Below are 18,781 nucleotides of genomic sequence, written 5' to 3'. Positions count from 1 at the left end.
TTAGCTTTGGTATTTGACAAAATATAAACCACTATTTCTTAATGGAAACCTCCATCTTTTAAACGTGTTCCAAGTTACCAGGTTGTATAGGAATGATAACTTTGTTCTGATTTTTTATTTAAATTAAGTATGTGTTTTATATTTTTTTAAATATATTCTTGTTAAATACACTTACCAGATAAACACATCTGTTGGCAAAACACCACCCAGTCCTAGGATAGATTTGTGAAGGAATTCACAAAAACAAATAATTTTTACTTTAGTATTTATCTTGATACTTCACTTAGTGACCTAAATAGTGTTCACTGAGAGTATGTTTTAGCATTCTGTGCAGACTGTTTTACAAGACATGCTATTTATAACTAATGCTATGTCGGAAGCTGCATTTAGTTGAAAGTTTTATTATTACTGTCACAATACATATTACTGTGTGGAGGTATTCATTTGTCTTGCTGCCAGCTTTGCAGTGGATACATGAATACTTGAAATTGTTCCAGTGGCTTTCCTGATGTCTTGGTATTTGGGATTTGAGTGATGGTCTGAAATAAGGTGACCGGTGTGGGCAGTAGTGTGTTGTGTGCAGTCGCTGTGCTGTGGGCACAGCGCACAATGCTTGGTTAAAATTTCCTGCGTGGGCCTACAGGAGTTCTGAAGTTGTGGTACCATCTGTTTTAGTGAATCTTTGCCATTCAGGTACTCTTGTGTTCAGGCACTGTGGAGAAATCTAGACAGTTCTGTACATTATTTCTCTAAATAGATCAACTTTGGGGTTTCTCAAGAATTTGTGAAAATGTGATGGAGATAATAATAACAAATCTAGAGGGTTCTGATGTTTTGCTTGAAGAGCTAAACTCAGACTGCAATTATACTTGAGATTTGATGAGCTGTCATCCTAGATGGAAACAGAGTGACTGTAGTATTAGTAAGAGGAATACGTCTGGGAATTGCCTTTGTTGAAAAGATAGATTGGAGAATTAATACTGTTAGTAATTGTACAGCTCAGATATTCCTGGATGTGAAGCCCAGTGGGTCTGATGAAACAGCCACTGAAGCAGTAAGAGGTGATGCTGTATTTGAATTGTTTTTGGGAAGCAGTGGGAATACAGTAGAAGAGTTACTCCTGTAAAGGAAGTCTGGACCACAGCTGTGGATCACAAGTAGATTGCATTTAAATGAAACTGAAAAATAAATTAAAACAAGCTTTACATAGCAGTGTATTTATCTAGAATCTGTTGGAGTTGCTGGTAGTGCAGTTTCTTCAGAGACTGATGTCATTCTCCAGCCACCTCAGTCTTTTGAAACTGCTCTCCAGCATAAGCACTTTAGTTAGCTGATAATATATCTTTTATTATTTCCCTTCTAAGCTGGAGCCTTAGGAGTATGAAAACATGAAATAGGATCTTAATTTCTTTCCTCTCGGTGTTCCTATAGATACTAACAAGGTATTTTCATTAACTTGAATGATTTATTTTTTTTCTTTGAAACATTGAATCTTTTTCTTCTTGTAATGTCTAATAAAGTGAAACTTGGCGGGTTGCTGATGCTTATAACTTTTACACTTACTTCCAACAAAGATTAACAAAGATTGCCTTGGAAAAGATTCAGAACTTCATGAAGACATGTATTTGGGTTTCCTCTGTTTGCAAAGATTTCTTGGTAGGATAAGAATGTTATAACGAAATTCCAACCAAATTGGACCATCTATCATGTAGTCTTGTGTTACAAAATGTGGCATTAAAGTTTAACATATTTAAATTCCATGTAAATGCAATTATAGTTTGTATGTGATTGTGTATAACAGGCTGGGGCTGTTTAATCTGCACAAGGCCTTCTGAGTTTGCACACAATTCTCCTGGAGTGTGACAGAGCCTGTCAGGGTGGAGGCTGGAGGGTAGAACCCCTGGTATGGCGTGTATGGTCTCATGGGCCCACATGGGACCTCATTCCAAAGAGGCCAGTGCAGGCTGGTTGGGACAGTATCCAGCATGCCCACTGTGGGACACTCCACCAGGTGTTTGAAAAGCACAGCTATTGGAGTTTCATGTTTGTCTGCCATGCTGGCCAAGTACAGCATTGAGAGTCTTGATCTGTCAGCCTGTCCTGTTAGGTGGTCACAGCAAACCAGAAATCAAACAAACAATGCTGAGCATCACATGTGCCATGTTTCACTGGAAGCCTTATGTGAGATAGTCAGTTTCTGAGGCAGACAAGGTGAAGATGGAAAATGCAAATGTTGTTGTTGAAGGATTCAGCTGCAAGCATCACTTCTGACAATAATTGGGTTTAACTGTTGAATTGGAATTCGTGGTGCCCTCAGGGCCGGGGGGGGGGGAAAACCCAACCTGAAAAGATTGTTGGTGACACTGGCAAAACACTTAGACACGAAATCAAATTTGAGGCAGTTTGTTGGTGCACACTAAAAGTTTGAGCAGAGCCTTGTAGCAAGTTGTTGTGTTTGCCATTTTCAGAAACTACTTAGGATAATTCTTGGGACAGGAATTTAGTAAGTGAACATGTATGAGATGAGTAAATGAGTGGTACATTACTTGGGGCAGCTGCAGCAGCAGCATTGTTAAGTTCTAAGCAGGATTTTCATTGTAGTGTGTGGCACCAGTCTCCACTGTGTGTGCCAGCAGCAGAGTCAAGTTTAAATGCTTTGGCCTTGCTGAGAAACAGCCTTCTATGGGATTAAAATACTGCCTGCTATTAGGCTTCATAAATGGATTGGATTTTCAAGTAACTGTATCAGGCATAGATTCAAGCTGTAGGACTGCAATGGATTTTCTAATAAAGATGGTGTATTTTTGAAAAGGTTGCAGCTTTTGATTGGCACCACAAGTTCATGATTTGTCGTGGGTTCCTTAGTCCTTTTGAGTTTAGAGCAAGAGTCATGTTGAATTAGGGGCAAAGAGAGACTATATGCAACACTTCTCACTTAAAGTAATACAAATTGGAATATTCAGTAGTGTGAAATCCTTATTACAGTCATGATTTTTTCTCATGATTATCTAGGATGTTGATGTCAATAGCATTGCAAAGAGGGAGAGGGAGTACAAGTGAATGAGCAGGAAGAGTGTGTCTGTCTTGCATCATGATGGGTGGTGTTCAGGCAAACAGAAATGGTGCAAGGTCATGCTGTCAGTCTCCCACTAGCAATGCTGTTAGAAATATAGTTCCAAAAAAGGTGATGTGGAGAGCTGTGGTAGAAATGGTACCTGCTTGCTCTTCAGCTGAATAAAAAAGTGAGGAGGGAGCTGATAGTTGGACTGTGATAGTTCATGTTGTGTTTTGCCAGACATTAGCTTAATATATATTTTGGTGCATTTATTATTTCCTGGTAAAGGGAGCCAAAATATCCAAATGAGCCAGATGTTTAATACTGTTACATGAACCAGTTTCTGGTATACTCTAAGCCCATTCAAGGCTACTGTTTATAGAAAAATTATACATGCCCCTTGATGTACCTTCTTTTTGTTGGTATTTTTTCCTAAATATCTGAAAACAAGCCTAAAAGTCACTGGGCTGAATAAAAACTTGTGTTGTTACTAAATAATTATTTTGCATGGACAAAAATATTACTCATCTTCAGAGAACTTTTTGCTCACAGACTTGAATGGAACAAAGTGACTTATTGCTGTCAGAGGAACAGAAAGAGTAATATGAATTTGATTTTTAAAGAGATGTGATCTTTTGATTTCCAAGTCGAGAGATCCTGAAAGTAACTCAGGTTTTCAGAAAACATCGAAATTACTTGCCCTTCAAAAAGTAGCTGGTCTGCACATGTCTGTCTCTGGTTGCCCACATATTTCCCTATTTTTCAGTACTTGACATATCCTGTTCTGGCTATTCACCAGAGCTGTGTGTGTGTTTTGTTGTTTTTGGGGAGTGGTGATGGTATTGGTTTTGTTTGGGGTGTGTATCTTTTCAAAAATTTATTTATTGTTCCATTTATTTCTTTATTTAATTTAAGCTAAACCTCTCTGAACAGAGGAGTGATCCAAGCTGAAAAGCCAAGAGTGACTGTAAATGAGTTTCATTGCATTTCAGTTTCTTGAATATTTTGTTTCATGTGTCCAATTGGTAACACCAGTTCAGGTTCAGGGTGCCATGCTAACTGTGTGGAGCATCTTTCTACACAGGTACAGAAGGAAGTATTCCTTAATATTCCATCTTCACCAAGGCTTCAACATAGTACTTAAATGGGGTTTTTTAAAGACTTTTTAAAAACTTTTCTATCCCGTATACATTGTTTGTTTCATTAGTAATTAAATTCTGGTCTTGAATTTAGTTAGTTGCTTTAATTCTTTTTTGTAGATACTAGCTGCATCTTTCTTTGTTGGGATCTAATTGTTCAGTTGGTATTGAAACTAAAAGAGAAGTTCAGAAAACTGTTATTGCTGATGTATACTGCCTGTGACTTTGTGAAATTAAGGAAGCATTCTGAATTCCTGAAAACCTTTTTCTGTGACCAAAGTATACCTTTCTAGCCTATAACTACAGATCCAAGTTGTTTTGAAATGTGAAATTAGCCATTGCAACTGATTATAACATATGAGCATTTGCACAACTGTTTTTCAGTAATAGAAAAGCTCCGTTTATTATTTTTAAATTTCTTGTGTATTTAGAGCAAGACGTGTTTATGCTGAACTGCTCTGCTGTTTGCATAGTAGCTGTATGCCAGACTGTTCAGATTAGAATTTAAGACTAGTAAAGCCCCTGTACAAGCTAATTTTACAAAGCTTCTTCTCTACACTGAAATTCCAGGCTGTGCATTCTCTCTACAGGAAACAAAAGGAATGTTTGGAGGATTGAGATCTGTACAGCTGTCTGTAAACAGTTGGTACTTTCGTAGCATAAAGGAATCATACGGAAGAGTCTGTTACAGTCTGGTTATTATAGTTGAAATTTAGTATTACAGTGCTGTTACACACAATGGATTGACAAATAGTGCATCATCCTCCCTGAATACTAGAAGTGTCTTAAACAGAATAAAGTGTGTTAGAGGTGGGAAATGTATTTCTGTTGTTTGGTTTGAGGTTTGGGTTTTTCTTGGGGTGGGAGGAAGGCAGGGATTAGCATTTGTAATTGATGCTTTGGGATTATTGAGGGCTTTGTTTTGTTAAGTTTTCAACTTTTCCTTGTCAAATTTGGTAGTTTGGGGTGAGATAAGAAAGGAGGATTCTTCTTTAAAGAGGCAGAACCTGGGTAAATTGAATAACAACGTAAAGAGCTCAGAATTTAGTAAAGTGAAGTCAATCCTTGCGTTGGCATGGGGAAAGATTAGGTCGTCACTTAAAAGTAATTTGAATCCTGGTTTCTTGTGAAATGATTAATAAGACGTTTGTGAGAACTTTATGACCACTGTCAACAGTGAACAAATTATGACCATTTTAGTTTGCAGAGGTATTTTAATATGTACCTAAATTTTTTTCAGAGGGGGAAGAAAGGAAGTAAATTCTTGAACTTTGAAATTTTCTATTTTCAGTGGAACTGTTTTAACACATTTTAATAAATTGGATATTAACAGAGGAGAACATCTAGGATATTCATATTGTTCAGCTTTCCTGGAATATGGCTTTAATAAAAAGCATAAGGTTAAGTGTATATGCTTCATATAACACTATGGAACAACATGAGCTATTTTATGATATATACATATTTTACAATGTATATATATGTTATTATGCATTATATACAGTATATAATACAATTACATAATTACATTTACAAAATACAATTACAAAAATGTATATTGTATTATATACATTATAATACAATATATATTTTTAATGCTTAAATAGATGTTCAGTCTTGGTAGAATGGACAAGTCCAGAATAATTTGCAGATTGAGTACCATATGTGTTTCTGTATAGGTATTTTTACTTCATCTTATTAAATGTTTCTGTGAAATTTTATTTCAATAATGAAATTGTTTTAAGCTCAAGCTTTGACTCAGACCAGCAAATACAAGGAAATTAGCTCTAGCCCCAGGTTTTACTAGACAACTCCAGCAGTGTAGCTTCTGCCAGTGTAGAAATGGTACATGTGGCTTCCTTGGCTATGTACTCCTGCACCAGAGCTAGTATTCATCTGACCCCTGCTCAGTTTGAAAAATGACTGGAAAGCCAATGTAGAATCCTCCTACTTTTCTGAATGAGCTCTCTGCAGAGTGAGTGATGGGACAGCAAAAGGGAAGGTCAGGCTGTCTTTGAACTGCTCTTTTTGGTCTTGACCATAAATGCGCAGGCTCTGTTAATTAAAATTGATTGGATTGCAGATTTGATTCATCTAGATATAAGATGTAAGCTAAAGGAGAGAATGGGCTAAAAGGGTAGGGAAATGTAGGGGAAGAGAAAGTTTAGGGTTTAGATTTTAGAACAGGGTTGAGCTATGACTTTAAAAACTGATAAACAGTTTTAGAAGATTTTACTTTCTGTGCAGGTACTCGGTTGAAGTTTAACTCACATAAATGAGTATTTTTAGTTTAAAGATAAAAGCAATCATATTTAAGTGTAAGTTTTTAGTCTTTTAAAAAGCCTAAAAGCAAATGATTTGCGGGGAAGATTTTTGCTTAACTGACTCAAGAGTTTATGTAATAAGGAGGGGACTCTGGCAGTGGTTCATGTAACAATAGCATATGTAGTACTTGGAATATCCTGAACTCTAGTCAGACATGAATGGTATTTGCATGTGATACAGTACAGCATCATGCCTTATTAGCTCTGATGTCTTTCATTTCTTCTGAAATGTGCCCTTTTCTTAAGAAAAAAATTGTTTGCTAACACATTAATGGCATGGTTATGTCATTGATACCTCACTTCATGAAATAATTACTAATTTAATGAATGGGAAATATTCCTCAGAGGTCAGTGGGAATGCTATTTCCTTAAAATCTTTCTGATTTACCATGAGTTAATTACTTCAGTGTCTACTGGCAAAGATTATACAAAAGCTTACTCATATAGTAAATATTTTAGCATATACAAAGAGAAATATAAATGTTTTAAATTCTTTTCTGATTTTACAGTATTTTTATTATTACTTTATTGACCTGGCATTGTCATTTTTCAGCACAGTTAAAATCTGTATGTTTAGGCAGCTTTGACCTTGACTTAATTTCATGAAGGGTTTTCAACTACATATCACTGTGAAGTTAATGCTACAGTGGGTATTTTAAATTGACTTTATATACTGGAGTGTAGAAGGTTCTGAAAGTTACATTTCTAATACTAAATTAACTGTCATTGAGGTAATTAATTTATCAAGCTGCTTGACTGTTTACTTTTTGTATATATAGGTTTTGTGCTTAAAGTCCATTTTTTGTACAGTACATCAGTTTATTTTTTTGTTTTTTTCTTAAGGGGTTCAAAGGGATTTCCAGTGGTTACTAGCTGCAGTTATGGCTCTCAAGTTCCTGAATTGCTGCCCTTGGAATCCCTGAAGTCTGTTACTCTTGTGTAGTTGTTAAGACCTAGTGTACAGTTTCTCTTTAAACAAGGCAAAAAGAAATAAGTATTTTTTCTGGACTTGACCTTGGTATTGGTATTGTATATGTATTGGTAGAGAGTACAGAGTAGTTTTTATGATGCTTTCACCTGCAGACTTATTTTGAGTAGCAAAAGTTGATTTGGGAAAAACAGGCTTAGTCACAAAGGGGAGCAATTTGATGCAATTTATCTAAGTATCATTTTTGAAAAATGTGAAAAAATTGGTATATTAAGCAGTAATTACACATATCTGCATTTCTCTGTCACCTGTTTTCAGTCTGACTCAGCATTTGTTTTTCAGCATCTTGATTATTGTTTCCAGTAAATCTTCGTGTTTCTAGATTGCTTCCTTTGGAAGTTCTGCTTTTGGAATAAAAGATTTAGCTGCACTAAAACCACATTTTTTTTATAATTTTATTTCAGTTATCTAGAAAAGTATGAAAAAGTCCATCATTTTGGAGAGGAGGATGATGAGGTACAACCAGGCAATCCAAAGCCACAACTTCCTATTGGTGCAATTCCAACTTCCTATAACTACCAGCAACACAGCGTGTCAGGTAAATTCTTGAGAGTGAAAGTGCTATTTCCTTCATGTGTGTGGGTGCATTTTTGGTTGGTTTTTTTTTTTTTTTTGACAGGCTGCAGAAATAGTGCATAGATACATTTGCAGTAGTATTTAAACCGTCAAATTTGTAGGACACTCAAATGATTAGTTTAATACACTCAAAAACCTTTCCACTGTGAACCAGAAGAAAACAAATATTAAAATCCATAAGCTGTTTCTCCTCTTTACAAATTTATCCTTGCTAATTAGTAGACCTGTGTAGTTACTTGTCTTGAAAAAAATTACCTTGAAAATTTGCAGTGTGTTTCTTTCAATCTCTAATTTCTCCACACAGTCAAATACCTGAATTGAGCCTACAATTATTTAAGCTTTAAATCAGAAGCTGGTGGGCTTTGTGGAATGGATGTGTAATTTGTTGTGTAGAAATTGACTTCAAATTGTATTACAATTCCATTCTGCTTTAATTAAAGCTTCTGTTTTGTAAGTTTTTCTTTGGGAGAACAGACTGCATTGTTGCATTCTGGAGCTGGCAGAGGAATTGATATGTAACTAGAAAGGTACACAGCAAAGTGGAATGGGTTCTGTGTTTTTGCCAGACAAAAAATACATTGAATATTGTGAAAGCTTGTTTAAAATGGCAATAATTTATAAACAAACTTTTTCCAAATTCTTACTTACAATAATATTGCTTTATATATCGTTTCAAGATTGAGTGTAGCTGTGAAAATGTTGTTGATTGTATTTTTTTTTTTAGATTATCTTCGTCAAAGCTATGGGCTGTCTATGGACTTAAACTCACCAAATGACTATAATAAGTTGGTGCTTTCACTGTTATCTGGACTCCCAAATGAAGTGGACTTTGCAATTAATGTGTGTACTCTTCTTTCAAATGAAAGCAAGCATGTTATGCAGCTTGAAAAGGACCCTAAAATCATCACTTTACTGCTTGCAAATGCTGGGGTGTTTGATGACAGTAAGTATATATCAACATTTTTGCAACAGAAAGCATCCATACCTGTTGTAGCATCTTTCACAACTCGTGACAATTAAAATGGTAATAACTTACTTCACAGTAATATATCTAGTTTTTCCTCTTGTCTATGATTACAGGTTTTATCAAACATTACAAATACCTTTTAAGTTAGTTAATCTTAAAAATCTATTTTACAGGTTAGTGAAATGTAAGAATTAGTTTTTTGATAATGAAGTTCAGTTGTTCGGGATGCTAAATTTACAGCACTGGATTTCCATCTCTTTGTAGTGTATTACTGTTTCCTTTTGAATTTGTAGGACCATGCTGAGTTTCTGTAATTCTTTTTTAATGGCAATGCATATTTAAAATTTAAGTCAAGGTAGTCTGAAAACAATGACATGCTAACATTTTTGTCCTGATACTTCACTACACGTTTAACTGCAGTGAAATTCAGGTTATAAAACTCAGGGGAGAAAAGTCTTAATCAGATTTTCAGAATTACTTAATATGTTAGCACATAAGTTTTAAATGAGGGTTGATACCTTCAAAATAGGTATGTCAAATAAATTCTTCAGATTTTTTTCAGTGTGAAAGAAATGTCTCAATGCATAATAATTCCTTGTTAATGGCCTCTTGTCAAGAGAGGAGCAAAACATAAATTAACCTAAACTATTGTAAAATGATAACAACGTAGCTTTTATCTTGGGGTGATGAGGAGGAAGTATTTACCATGTTTATGTGCTGAGCTTTTTTAGTTTGGTTTGGTTTTAATGTTTTGTTTTGTTGTTTCTGTTCGTTTATTTGTTTGTGAATTTGGGTTTCATTTTTGTTTGTGGGTGGGTTGGTTGGTTTGTTGGTTTTGTGGGGTTTTTTGGTTGGTTGGTTGTTGGTTGGTTTTTTAATACTGAAATTCAGAAATAACTTCCAGAAAAAATTGCTCAAATGAGCCTTTTCAGCTGAGCATAATTAAGTCTGATAATGTAGACTATCATTTGTTTGAGTAGAAATCTCCTTTGCATGTGTAAGCACAAACATAGCATGGGATGTCAAAGATTCTGATTTAAAATGCTGGGGAAGAGCCAGTGTTAGCCATTGTATATGGTTTAGTGGGGTTTTTTAATAATTGGCATTTTTACATAAGGATTTGTAGCTTTCCTGTTCTCCCCCCAGTATTGCATTAGTGTCTTCCAACTTCTCTCTTGCTTTTTCTACAAATTTTCTGAAAAATTTGTACATTTTTCAGTGTCCTTCAGATATGGTTAGAGCTTGGTCATTTAGTGTTTGCATCTGGTCCAGGCACAAGTGCTTTCAAAGGAAAATATTTGAAAGGAAGCTAGAGAAGGGAAACTTAGTCCTCCATATGATTCCAGAATGCTTGCTCTCTAGATTTTTGAGGTTACCATCACTCCCATGTTCTCTTGATGAAACTTCTATTGATTTAGGAATTTGCAAATAATTTAATTGAGTTATGTATTGCTATTTAAGGATTTTTTTTTGATGTTGTAGGGGCAGACAGTGTTTTCTGGAGTTCTTAACTTGAAGAACAGGTTTATTCCATAGCTTGTCTGTTTAGTGTTTTTTGAAAAATATTTGAGATAAAGCTGGGAGGAATGATGAGCGTGTAATAAACTCACTGTTTTCATTATCTGGGAAAAACTTCATTTTTATATTACATGATTGTGTCTTCTGGATAAATCCAGGGAAATGTCCTAGCAGCATTAAAAGGACTAATTGGGACAAATAAGGGAAAGAAACAGCAGGGGTATGTTTACTTATTTTTGAAGCATGAAACTTCAATTTGAAATATTGATTTGAAATATTGTGGTTTTATAGTATAAATAATGAAGGTAAATCTGCCAGGTTTCATGCTGAAATAAATGAGTTCTCTAGTTAGTAAATTCAGCCATTATGAAAATCCTACCAGAGTAATGTTAGGTGGCAATAAACAATAGCTGATTAACTTTATTTAATACAGGTTTTAGATTTTTCTTGTCTATAATTAAGGTTTTATAATTGTTATTATTTATAGTGGTTTTTAGGTAATAAAATATGTCATCAGCTTCTCTCCAGTTCCCTCCTAAACTTCAAGTTGACAGTTGGATTGCAGGTCGTGGGGCAACCACAGGGGTTTGAGGGTTATATAGTATATTCAGCTTGGAGAGCTGCGTAAGGCCTTTGTTTGGATTCTGCGAATTGAAAGCTGATGTGGTCTTGGAATTGAGATTTGTAGCATTTTGTACAAAATAAGAAAACATGAACCAAAATGTTAAACTGAAATGTGTCATTAGTTCATTACAGAACTATTGCAAGAGAGTATTTTTAGATTGACTCAGCATTTGAATCAGATTGACTGAGTTGTAACTGCTTTCAAGGACTGATGATTACAAAAGCTGTGGTAGTGCTCAGTCAAACAGCCAAGAACATCTATTACTGGTCTTGGTTAAATATTGAGTTTGAATTGAGCATTGTCAAAATCTTACTACTGTTTTTTAGAAAACATGAGTGGGAATTTGTTTAATTACTACAGTAGTGTTTGTGCTTACACAGTGCACATGGAAAACAGTTCTTGATAGGAGGGTGAGAACAGACCAGTCAACTTGACTCTTGGAAAAGAACTCTGGAAAAGTTTCCCCTGGAGAAGTTTTTCTCCTGGAAAAGTTTTTTCTTTTTTTTACAGGATTCACAAACTAGGCCTTTCCTTATGAACTCCTTACTTTCAGTTTACACTGTAAATTTGCAATAGCTGTTAATTAAACGACAGCAGACATTTCAGCTGGTTTGTGCAGTATTTTTAAGATCAACAGGAAACACTGGAAGAGTCTAGAGTGTTCTTGAATCTTTATTTAGTTTGTGGATTAATAAAAATGTTCATTTTTAAAGACTTTACTAAAATACGCTTTTTGTGCTTAAAGCTTTAGGATCATTTTCTGCCGTATTTGGAGAAGAATGGAAGGAGAAAACTGATAGAGATTTTGTTAAGGTAAATCAAAAATTACTAAAATAATTTTGTACTGCATGTGGTGGATATCAAATCCTTTAAAAAGATTGCAAGTTCTAAGATACACTAGCATATGTCCTTAAAATTGCTCTTAACTTCATTCCTTTGATTTAAATTTAATAGGACACCATGTCACAGTTGTCTTAAAATGTTGGGATGAGTAGGAAGAAGTGTATTAAGAAAAAAATAGGTATAGGCAAATGAACAAAAGTTTCTATGTTTATTTTTATAAGGAAACTAATGTGTGTGAAGAAAAGGGATGTTGGGCAGTATATTTACCAAGAGGCAACAATGCTGTGTTGGGTTTCGTTGTGAACTGCGATGATCAGTAAAGAAACATTCTGAATTACAAAAATTAAGATCAAAGCATAAGAAGCTGTGAGAAATACTTTAATAGTATTTAATAGTACTTTAACTTATTTTTGCAGAAGGCTTTTTTAATCTTTCCACTAGAGGGCATGAGCTACTGTACAAGCAGTGAAATGAAGTAAAAATAGAACTAAACTTTCTTTGTACAGATAGTTATTTATTCTAGATGAGCTTTTTTAGGTGAATAAGAGCATGCATTATAGATGAAAGAGATTTGATATTTTAGCATATTTACTATGATATGTGATTTCTTGAATTACAAGTGATGATTTATGTGGCTAAAGTAGAAGAAAGCTAGATTAAAATGTATTTTGATACCTTATGCTTTTTATTAAATAAAAATGTGAAGAGATAATCTTCAGAGTTCCTCATAAAGGCAGATTTCTGCTCAATTCCGTAATTGTTTTATATACTGAAATATCATGCCAGTATTACAGAACAATATTTGTTGGGAGCTGTCTCCATTTATCTTTTGTTTTATTTTTATGTAACTCGGTTTGGGAACAAGCTGGACCATAGTGGTTTTCGTTAATTGATAAGTATTGTTGAAATACCAGTGTAAAGATTGCCTAATCAAAATTTCCTAAGTAAACTTAAAACCAAGAAAGCTAAGCTCTCATATTTGTGAGTATATGGACTTGAAAATGAGATTCGAGTGTGCCAAAATTAAGTGTAAAAATTAATGTTTCATAATGTTCAAGATTTCCCTTTTCCACTGAAAAAGTATGTCCAGAAGTACTGTAGGTTTTGGGTTGGTTAGTGGGTTGGTTAGTTTGGTTGGTTGGTTTTTTTTAAAGCATTTAGCACTTATGTGTTGAGTTCCCACTAAGCTGTCACAGACTGTTGCTGATCTAGAGCAGCAACAAGCACCATGTCTCGATCTGTAAACATCTGAAATTATACAGTATTCTAAGGTATTACATATTGATTATTTAAATTTAAGTAATTGTTATAAGAACAGGTGGTTCTTATAAATGTCTTATAAAAATTTTAAGTAGAACCCCTGTAACTGCAATAAGGTTTACTAATAAAATCTTGGATGTTCTCCAAGATCTATGTTTAGACATTACAACATATATAGTACCATTCTGTAGTGAAATACTGCTGACAGCATGGCAGAAATACTCAGAAAGCATGTGAAAAACTTGACATCACATGTAAAAGTATCTCTAATGCCAGGAATTCAGATTTTTTCAGAGCATCTCACTGCAAGCATTTGTTTGACCTTACTACTGGAAGTAATTTATTTTGTATTGCAGCTGTGGCTATGTCAAAACAGAAGTTGGGGGAGGCATGGGAGCTTCCTGACGTAGCAGATAGATATTTGGTTGTCAGCACAGATGTTGTGTGTCTGGTTTTGGTGTTTGCTTTTAGGTTTTTTTTAAATGTGCTTTTGCAGTTTTAAGAAAAAAGAACAGCTATTAAGTAAGTTACTCCTTTCACCATTCATATTATCTTTTTTTTTTTAATCTTCATTTTTTTGTTTGTTCATTTTGTTGCTAGTGGTGTCCTTCAGTATCACTGTTCTGTCACTTGAAGGTGAAGATGAAAAGCAATGTGTTTCTTTATACTAAACTTCAAGGAAATCAATTACCTTTCTTTTCTTTTTTCTTTCCCTTCCCCCCAGTGCTTACTGCATTATATAAGACTGTTTGAAAAATTTATATTTTTCATTATCTTAAGTGCAGCAGGACATATCTTCTCACTTTTTACATAAATTACTTCTAAACTGAATCAAATGTTTTTACTAGTCAGTAAATCTGTTCCACTAATTGTCCAAATAGGAGTATTATTGAAGTTGAACCTGCTGTTGTCTCTTACAGCTATGTTAATTTGTGGCATTCTCCCCTCTTGATTTTTCCTCATGCTCCCAATAAGCTTAAATGTCTAGTTAGCAGGAATGACTGTGTGTCCTTACTTAGGGATTGGAGCAACCGGCATTTAGCCAGTCGTCTTGTATGTCGCCTTGTTTGTTTTGTTGTCCCCATCCCCAGGCTCTGATGGCATCCTGCTCAGATGTTTTCTCCTCTTTTCCCATTTTTGACTGTTTCACTTAGCTTTGAATGTCCTCAGTTACCAAGGTTCACTTGTGAGTATAGTTTGCTTTCAAGAGTGATTTGTTTATGTAGTATGTTTATTTTCTGATAGATTTAGCTGCTTTTCCAGGTATTTCTTTCATGTCTCCAGCAGCTACTCAGTGTCTGATGTGTAGTGTCTGAGAAATTGCATTACATTTCTTCATGCACCTTTCGTCTCTGTTTACTTCAGTCAAATTATTTGCATTTCACGTTCTTGGACTACTTGAGGCCTCCTCTAGCTGTAGAGCTCCAAAATCCACATACATGCAGTTCTTGTGCCTTCCTTACTTCTCTGATTTTCTTATTTATTTTGTGATTTTTGAAATTTTGTTGCCCACTTCTTTCTATAAATATAATTTTCTTTTCATTTACTGTGCGTTTATCCTCTGAATCTTTCTCAGATAGTGCGCAGAGATCCTTATGCACTTAAATACCTGAAATACTTTTCAAACATCACTTTTCTTGTCTCTCAGAGTAATCTGTCAAGCTGACGTTACTCCAGGTCTCTCATATTTTTCTTGAACAATAAGTCATCATACCAGTGGTACATTTTGTTTTGTGGGCTACATCTCCATTGCTTTTATGGACAGCCATTTGGTTGATCTTATTTGCAGTGGATTCTGTATAATTGTTTGCATTTTTTTCCAAAGGAGCTTGGGTACTGACAGTGATCAGACTGTGAATGTGAATCAAGTTCTTTATCTTTGTCCATTACATCTTAGTATCCGGATGTCAGGAAGCTCAGTTTGGTTGCTTCCAGGTTTTAGCTTTGTTTCTATTAGCAGTCCATGATTAAAAAAAAAAAAAAAAAAAAAAAATATATATATATATATATATATATATATAATTAGTGATAAGGTCCATTTCTTTTACACCATCTTGTTTATTTCTATTAATATGTCATATTAGATTGCAGGTATCCTTCATAGTAGGGAATAAATAACTGCTTGGGATTCTGAACTGATGTTTTGTTGCCTTTGTGCTGTTGTTTTTCAAATGAATGCCCAGAAAGCTTCATTGTTTCTTTCCACTTTTGCTGTTCCTTTGGGGGGGAAAAAAAAAATTGTCATGTTACACCTGTTCCCTTGTAACAGAATTTTGCCTGCATGCCTTCGTCTTCTGTGGCTCTTGGTGGTAGCTTCAGTATTAATTAGAAAAATCTATTTGTCACAAACAGTAAGAAATTAAGATTTTTTTCTGGCTGTTCTTGTCTTTGCTAAAATGAGGTAGTAATCCTTTCTGTGCAAGTAAATCCTCTTTACTAAACAGTACTTGGCCACCATTTAGCAACATTGCAGTGAAATAAAATTCTTTTCCTTCCAGTTTAGAAAATCTGTAGTATTGTATTTGTCAAGAAAATAGTAGTGTCAAGCTTGGTATGAATGCTGTAATTTAGTAATTACATTTGCATAGCAAAATTTCTCCTGCTGTTCAGCTGGTTGTACTTCCCATCCTCCCCTTTTTATCCAGATTTATTGGTGGTTTTATTCTGTGATTATAGTTAAAAGAGGAATGGTATTTCATTAGTGAGTCAAAGAAATGCACAAATTTTTATTAGTCAAAGGAAGGTTTATATCTTTGTTCAGATACACACATTAGAATGCATATATCATTATATATTTTTATATTATTGTACATCACACTATATATTTTTATTAGTTTGAAAAACTTAATTCATTGATTAATTCTTGAATTTCAGCAGGACTAGCAACAAAACAACCATTTACAGACCAGGCCATAAATTTGTAAAGTAATTTGAGTTCCAGTCTGCTGAAGTGTTCTGCTTTGGTTATATTTATAAAGGTTTTTTGTGATAGTAGTGGTTGTTTCTCTCTTTTTAGTGTGTTATGATGAAGTAGGAAACACAGCAGCAGCTTTAAAAAGTCTTTCCAAATAGTAACTTCTTGCAGGAGTCTTACGATCTGTTGAGAGTGGGAGGAGTCGCTTTATTCCGCCTTAGATCATCATCGTTTGTAGGAGATGAAGGAGGATGAGCTGGAACTTTTTTTTCCATTTGGAATTGCTGTATTTCTAATGATATATGGAAAACTGCCCCATAGTTGCAGCATGTGCTTCAGCAAAACACTTCTGTGGTAGTGTTGGTTGATCATGACTGCATACTTCCGGTGCTTGAAGGGAAAAATTTATAATATTTAAATATTATTTCAATATTTTAACATAATAGAAATACAAGTAATTAATATTTTAAGAAATAGCCCCTAGAAATTAAGTATTTTTAATTCTTTCTTCAGTTTTGGAAGGATATTGTTGAGGATATTGAAGTTCGTGATCTAATTTCTGACAGAAGCAAATCTCAAGGTGAGACATCTTGACTAATCTTAATACATGCATGTTGGTAAATTGAGCAAAGGAAGGACTAATATATATTTATTTACTTCATAGATATTCCATCAGAAGAATGGATTTGGGAATCCTTATTTCATCCACCTCGCAAATTGGGCATTAATGATATTGAAGGGCAGCGGGTACTTCAGATAGCAGTGATTTTACGAAATCTTTCTTTTGAAGAGGGAAATGTTAAACTTCTGGCAGCTAATCGTACTTGTCTTCGGTTCCTGCTACTCTCTGCTCACAGTCACTTTATTTCTCTACGGCAGTTGGGGCTTGACACACTGGGAAATATTGCAGCAGAGGTAATGTGCTTTCAAACAGAAAAATTCAGATATAAATTGATAAAAGCAGTCGTGTCAATGAAATTTTTTTTTTATCATTGGATGGAGAAGGAAATAAATTATTCTCTAAATTTGTAATCAGCATTTTGAAAACAAGTGTTCAGGGCCAAAACTAAAATATGATTGTATGTGTTCATTTGCTAAAATAGAATCACACGAAGAAGACTGATGATGTAGCGAGATAAGAAGATATTCATAAAGTATAATTTTCAGTTTAGTTTCCCAAAGAGAAGAAAGGAGTTTGTTAAGTTCTGCAGTCTATATGCTTGCTTCTTCACTTTATAAACCTTTAGTCATAATTTCAAAACAGTGTCTTTAAGAAAGAGGGTTTTAGAGGATTTTATGTCCTGTATACTGTACTTTGTGTAAACTAGTCATAGGCAAATGGGTGTGCTGCCAGAATCATGTGGGGCATCTTTTTTTCTTTTTTTTTTTTCTTTTTTTTGAGAGAGAGGTTTGAATGTTATAAAATCTGCTATTTCACTATGTCATATTATTGTGCATAAAATTATATGGATTTATGGATTTTTATAGGAAGTATATTCAGATAGTCCTTATATTTTAAAATATAGCATATAAATTTAAGTTAAATGGATACTAGCCAGGAATAAGATTAGAAGTATTGGTCCACTATTAAATATTGAAAGAAAAGATGGTGTTTTTCATTTGCCATGTACCAAACTTAACTTTTGAGTGAGAAAGAATGTTACTTATGTCTGGGATCTCTAGCTGAGAAGCAGAAGTTGAAACAAGAGGAATGACTGAGATAGCATCTGGGAAGGAGTACATTTTGTTACTCAAGTTCTGGTCTTTTTTTGGGTATTAAAATCCATTTGTGTATACTGTTGACTGCCTGATAAGAAAGTTATTTTCCTTATTCTGAGCACTGGAAAGTGTAAATTAGATTGCTGCTTCAGAGCAGAAAAGGAGGAGGGGACTCAAAATGCTAGGTACAATCAAAAGCTCACATGGTTCAGTTTTTATGAACACGAGCGAAATTTATGTATGCTGCACTTAAACCCTTCTGAGCCTTATATTTTGATAAGCAAATTGAATATTTGAGCCATTAGCACTATGTGGAGAGTGTTAGTAATTATTTTTCTTTCTCCTCAGCTTCTTTTGGATCCTGTTGATTTCAAAACTACTCATCTAATGTTCCACACTGTTACAAAATGCCTCATGTCAAGGGATAGATTTTTAAAAATGAGAGGTAAGATCTCTAACTATTCTTGGTTTTGTATCAGAATTATAATTATTGCTGTTTAAAACTATTTTGTATTTGTTCTTCAGGCATGGAAATCTTGGCAAATCTTTGTAAGGCTGAAGATAATGGTGTCTTAATTTGTGAATATGTGGATCAAGAATCCTATAAAGAGATCATATGTCATCTTACACTACCAGATGTGCTGCTTGTAATCTCAGCACTTGAGGTGCTATACATGCTCACAGAAATGGGAGAAGTGGCCTGCTCAAAGATTGCTAAAGTAGAGAAGAGCATAGGTAAGGGAGAAGCAAGATCTATTTCTTCTCTTGCTTAAGTAAGAAAAAAGACTTAACTACTGACCATGGCATATTCTTAAAAATGGGCTTGCTCGTGTGTGTGAGAGAGAACACAGCA

At 34.5% G+C, this 18,781-nt stretch overlaps 1 protein-coding gene across 1 annotated transcript in view; it reads left to right on the top strand.

Annotated features, from left to right (window-relative positions):
• Positions 1 to 18,781, top strand: part of ARID2 (AT-rich interaction domain 2) — a 93,239-nt gene that overhangs the window by 45,588 nt on the left and 28,870 nt on the right. Inside the window, exons 4-10 of the mRNA XM_063155175.1 lie at positions 7,911 to 8,044; positions 8,807 to 9,025; positions 11,938 to 12,005; positions 16,723 to 16,789; positions 16,874 to 17,124; positions 18,277 to 18,373; positions 18,454 to 18,663. Coding sequence (XP_063011245.1) covers positions 7,911 to 8,044; positions 8,807 to 9,025; positions 11,938 to 12,005; positions 16,723 to 16,789; positions 16,874 to 17,124; positions 18,277 to 18,373; positions 18,454 to 18,663 — 1,046 coding nt within the window. The remainder of the gene's footprint in view (positions 1 to 7,910; positions 8,045 to 8,806; positions 9,026 to 11,937; positions 12,006 to 16,722; positions 16,790 to 16,873; positions 17,125 to 18,276; positions 18,374 to 18,453; positions 18,664 to 18,781) is intronic.

Source organism: Melospiza melodia, chromosome 4 (genome assembly GCF_035770615.1).
Source record: "Melospiza melodia melodia isolate bMelMel2 chromosome 4, bMelMel2.pri, whole genome shotgun sequence".
NCBI lineage: Eukaryota > Metazoa > Chordata > Aves > Passeriformes > Passerellidae > Melospiza > Melospiza melodia.
The sequence above is the reverse complement of the archived record's forward strand: the minus strand, read 5'-3'. Positions and strand labels throughout refer to the sequence as shown.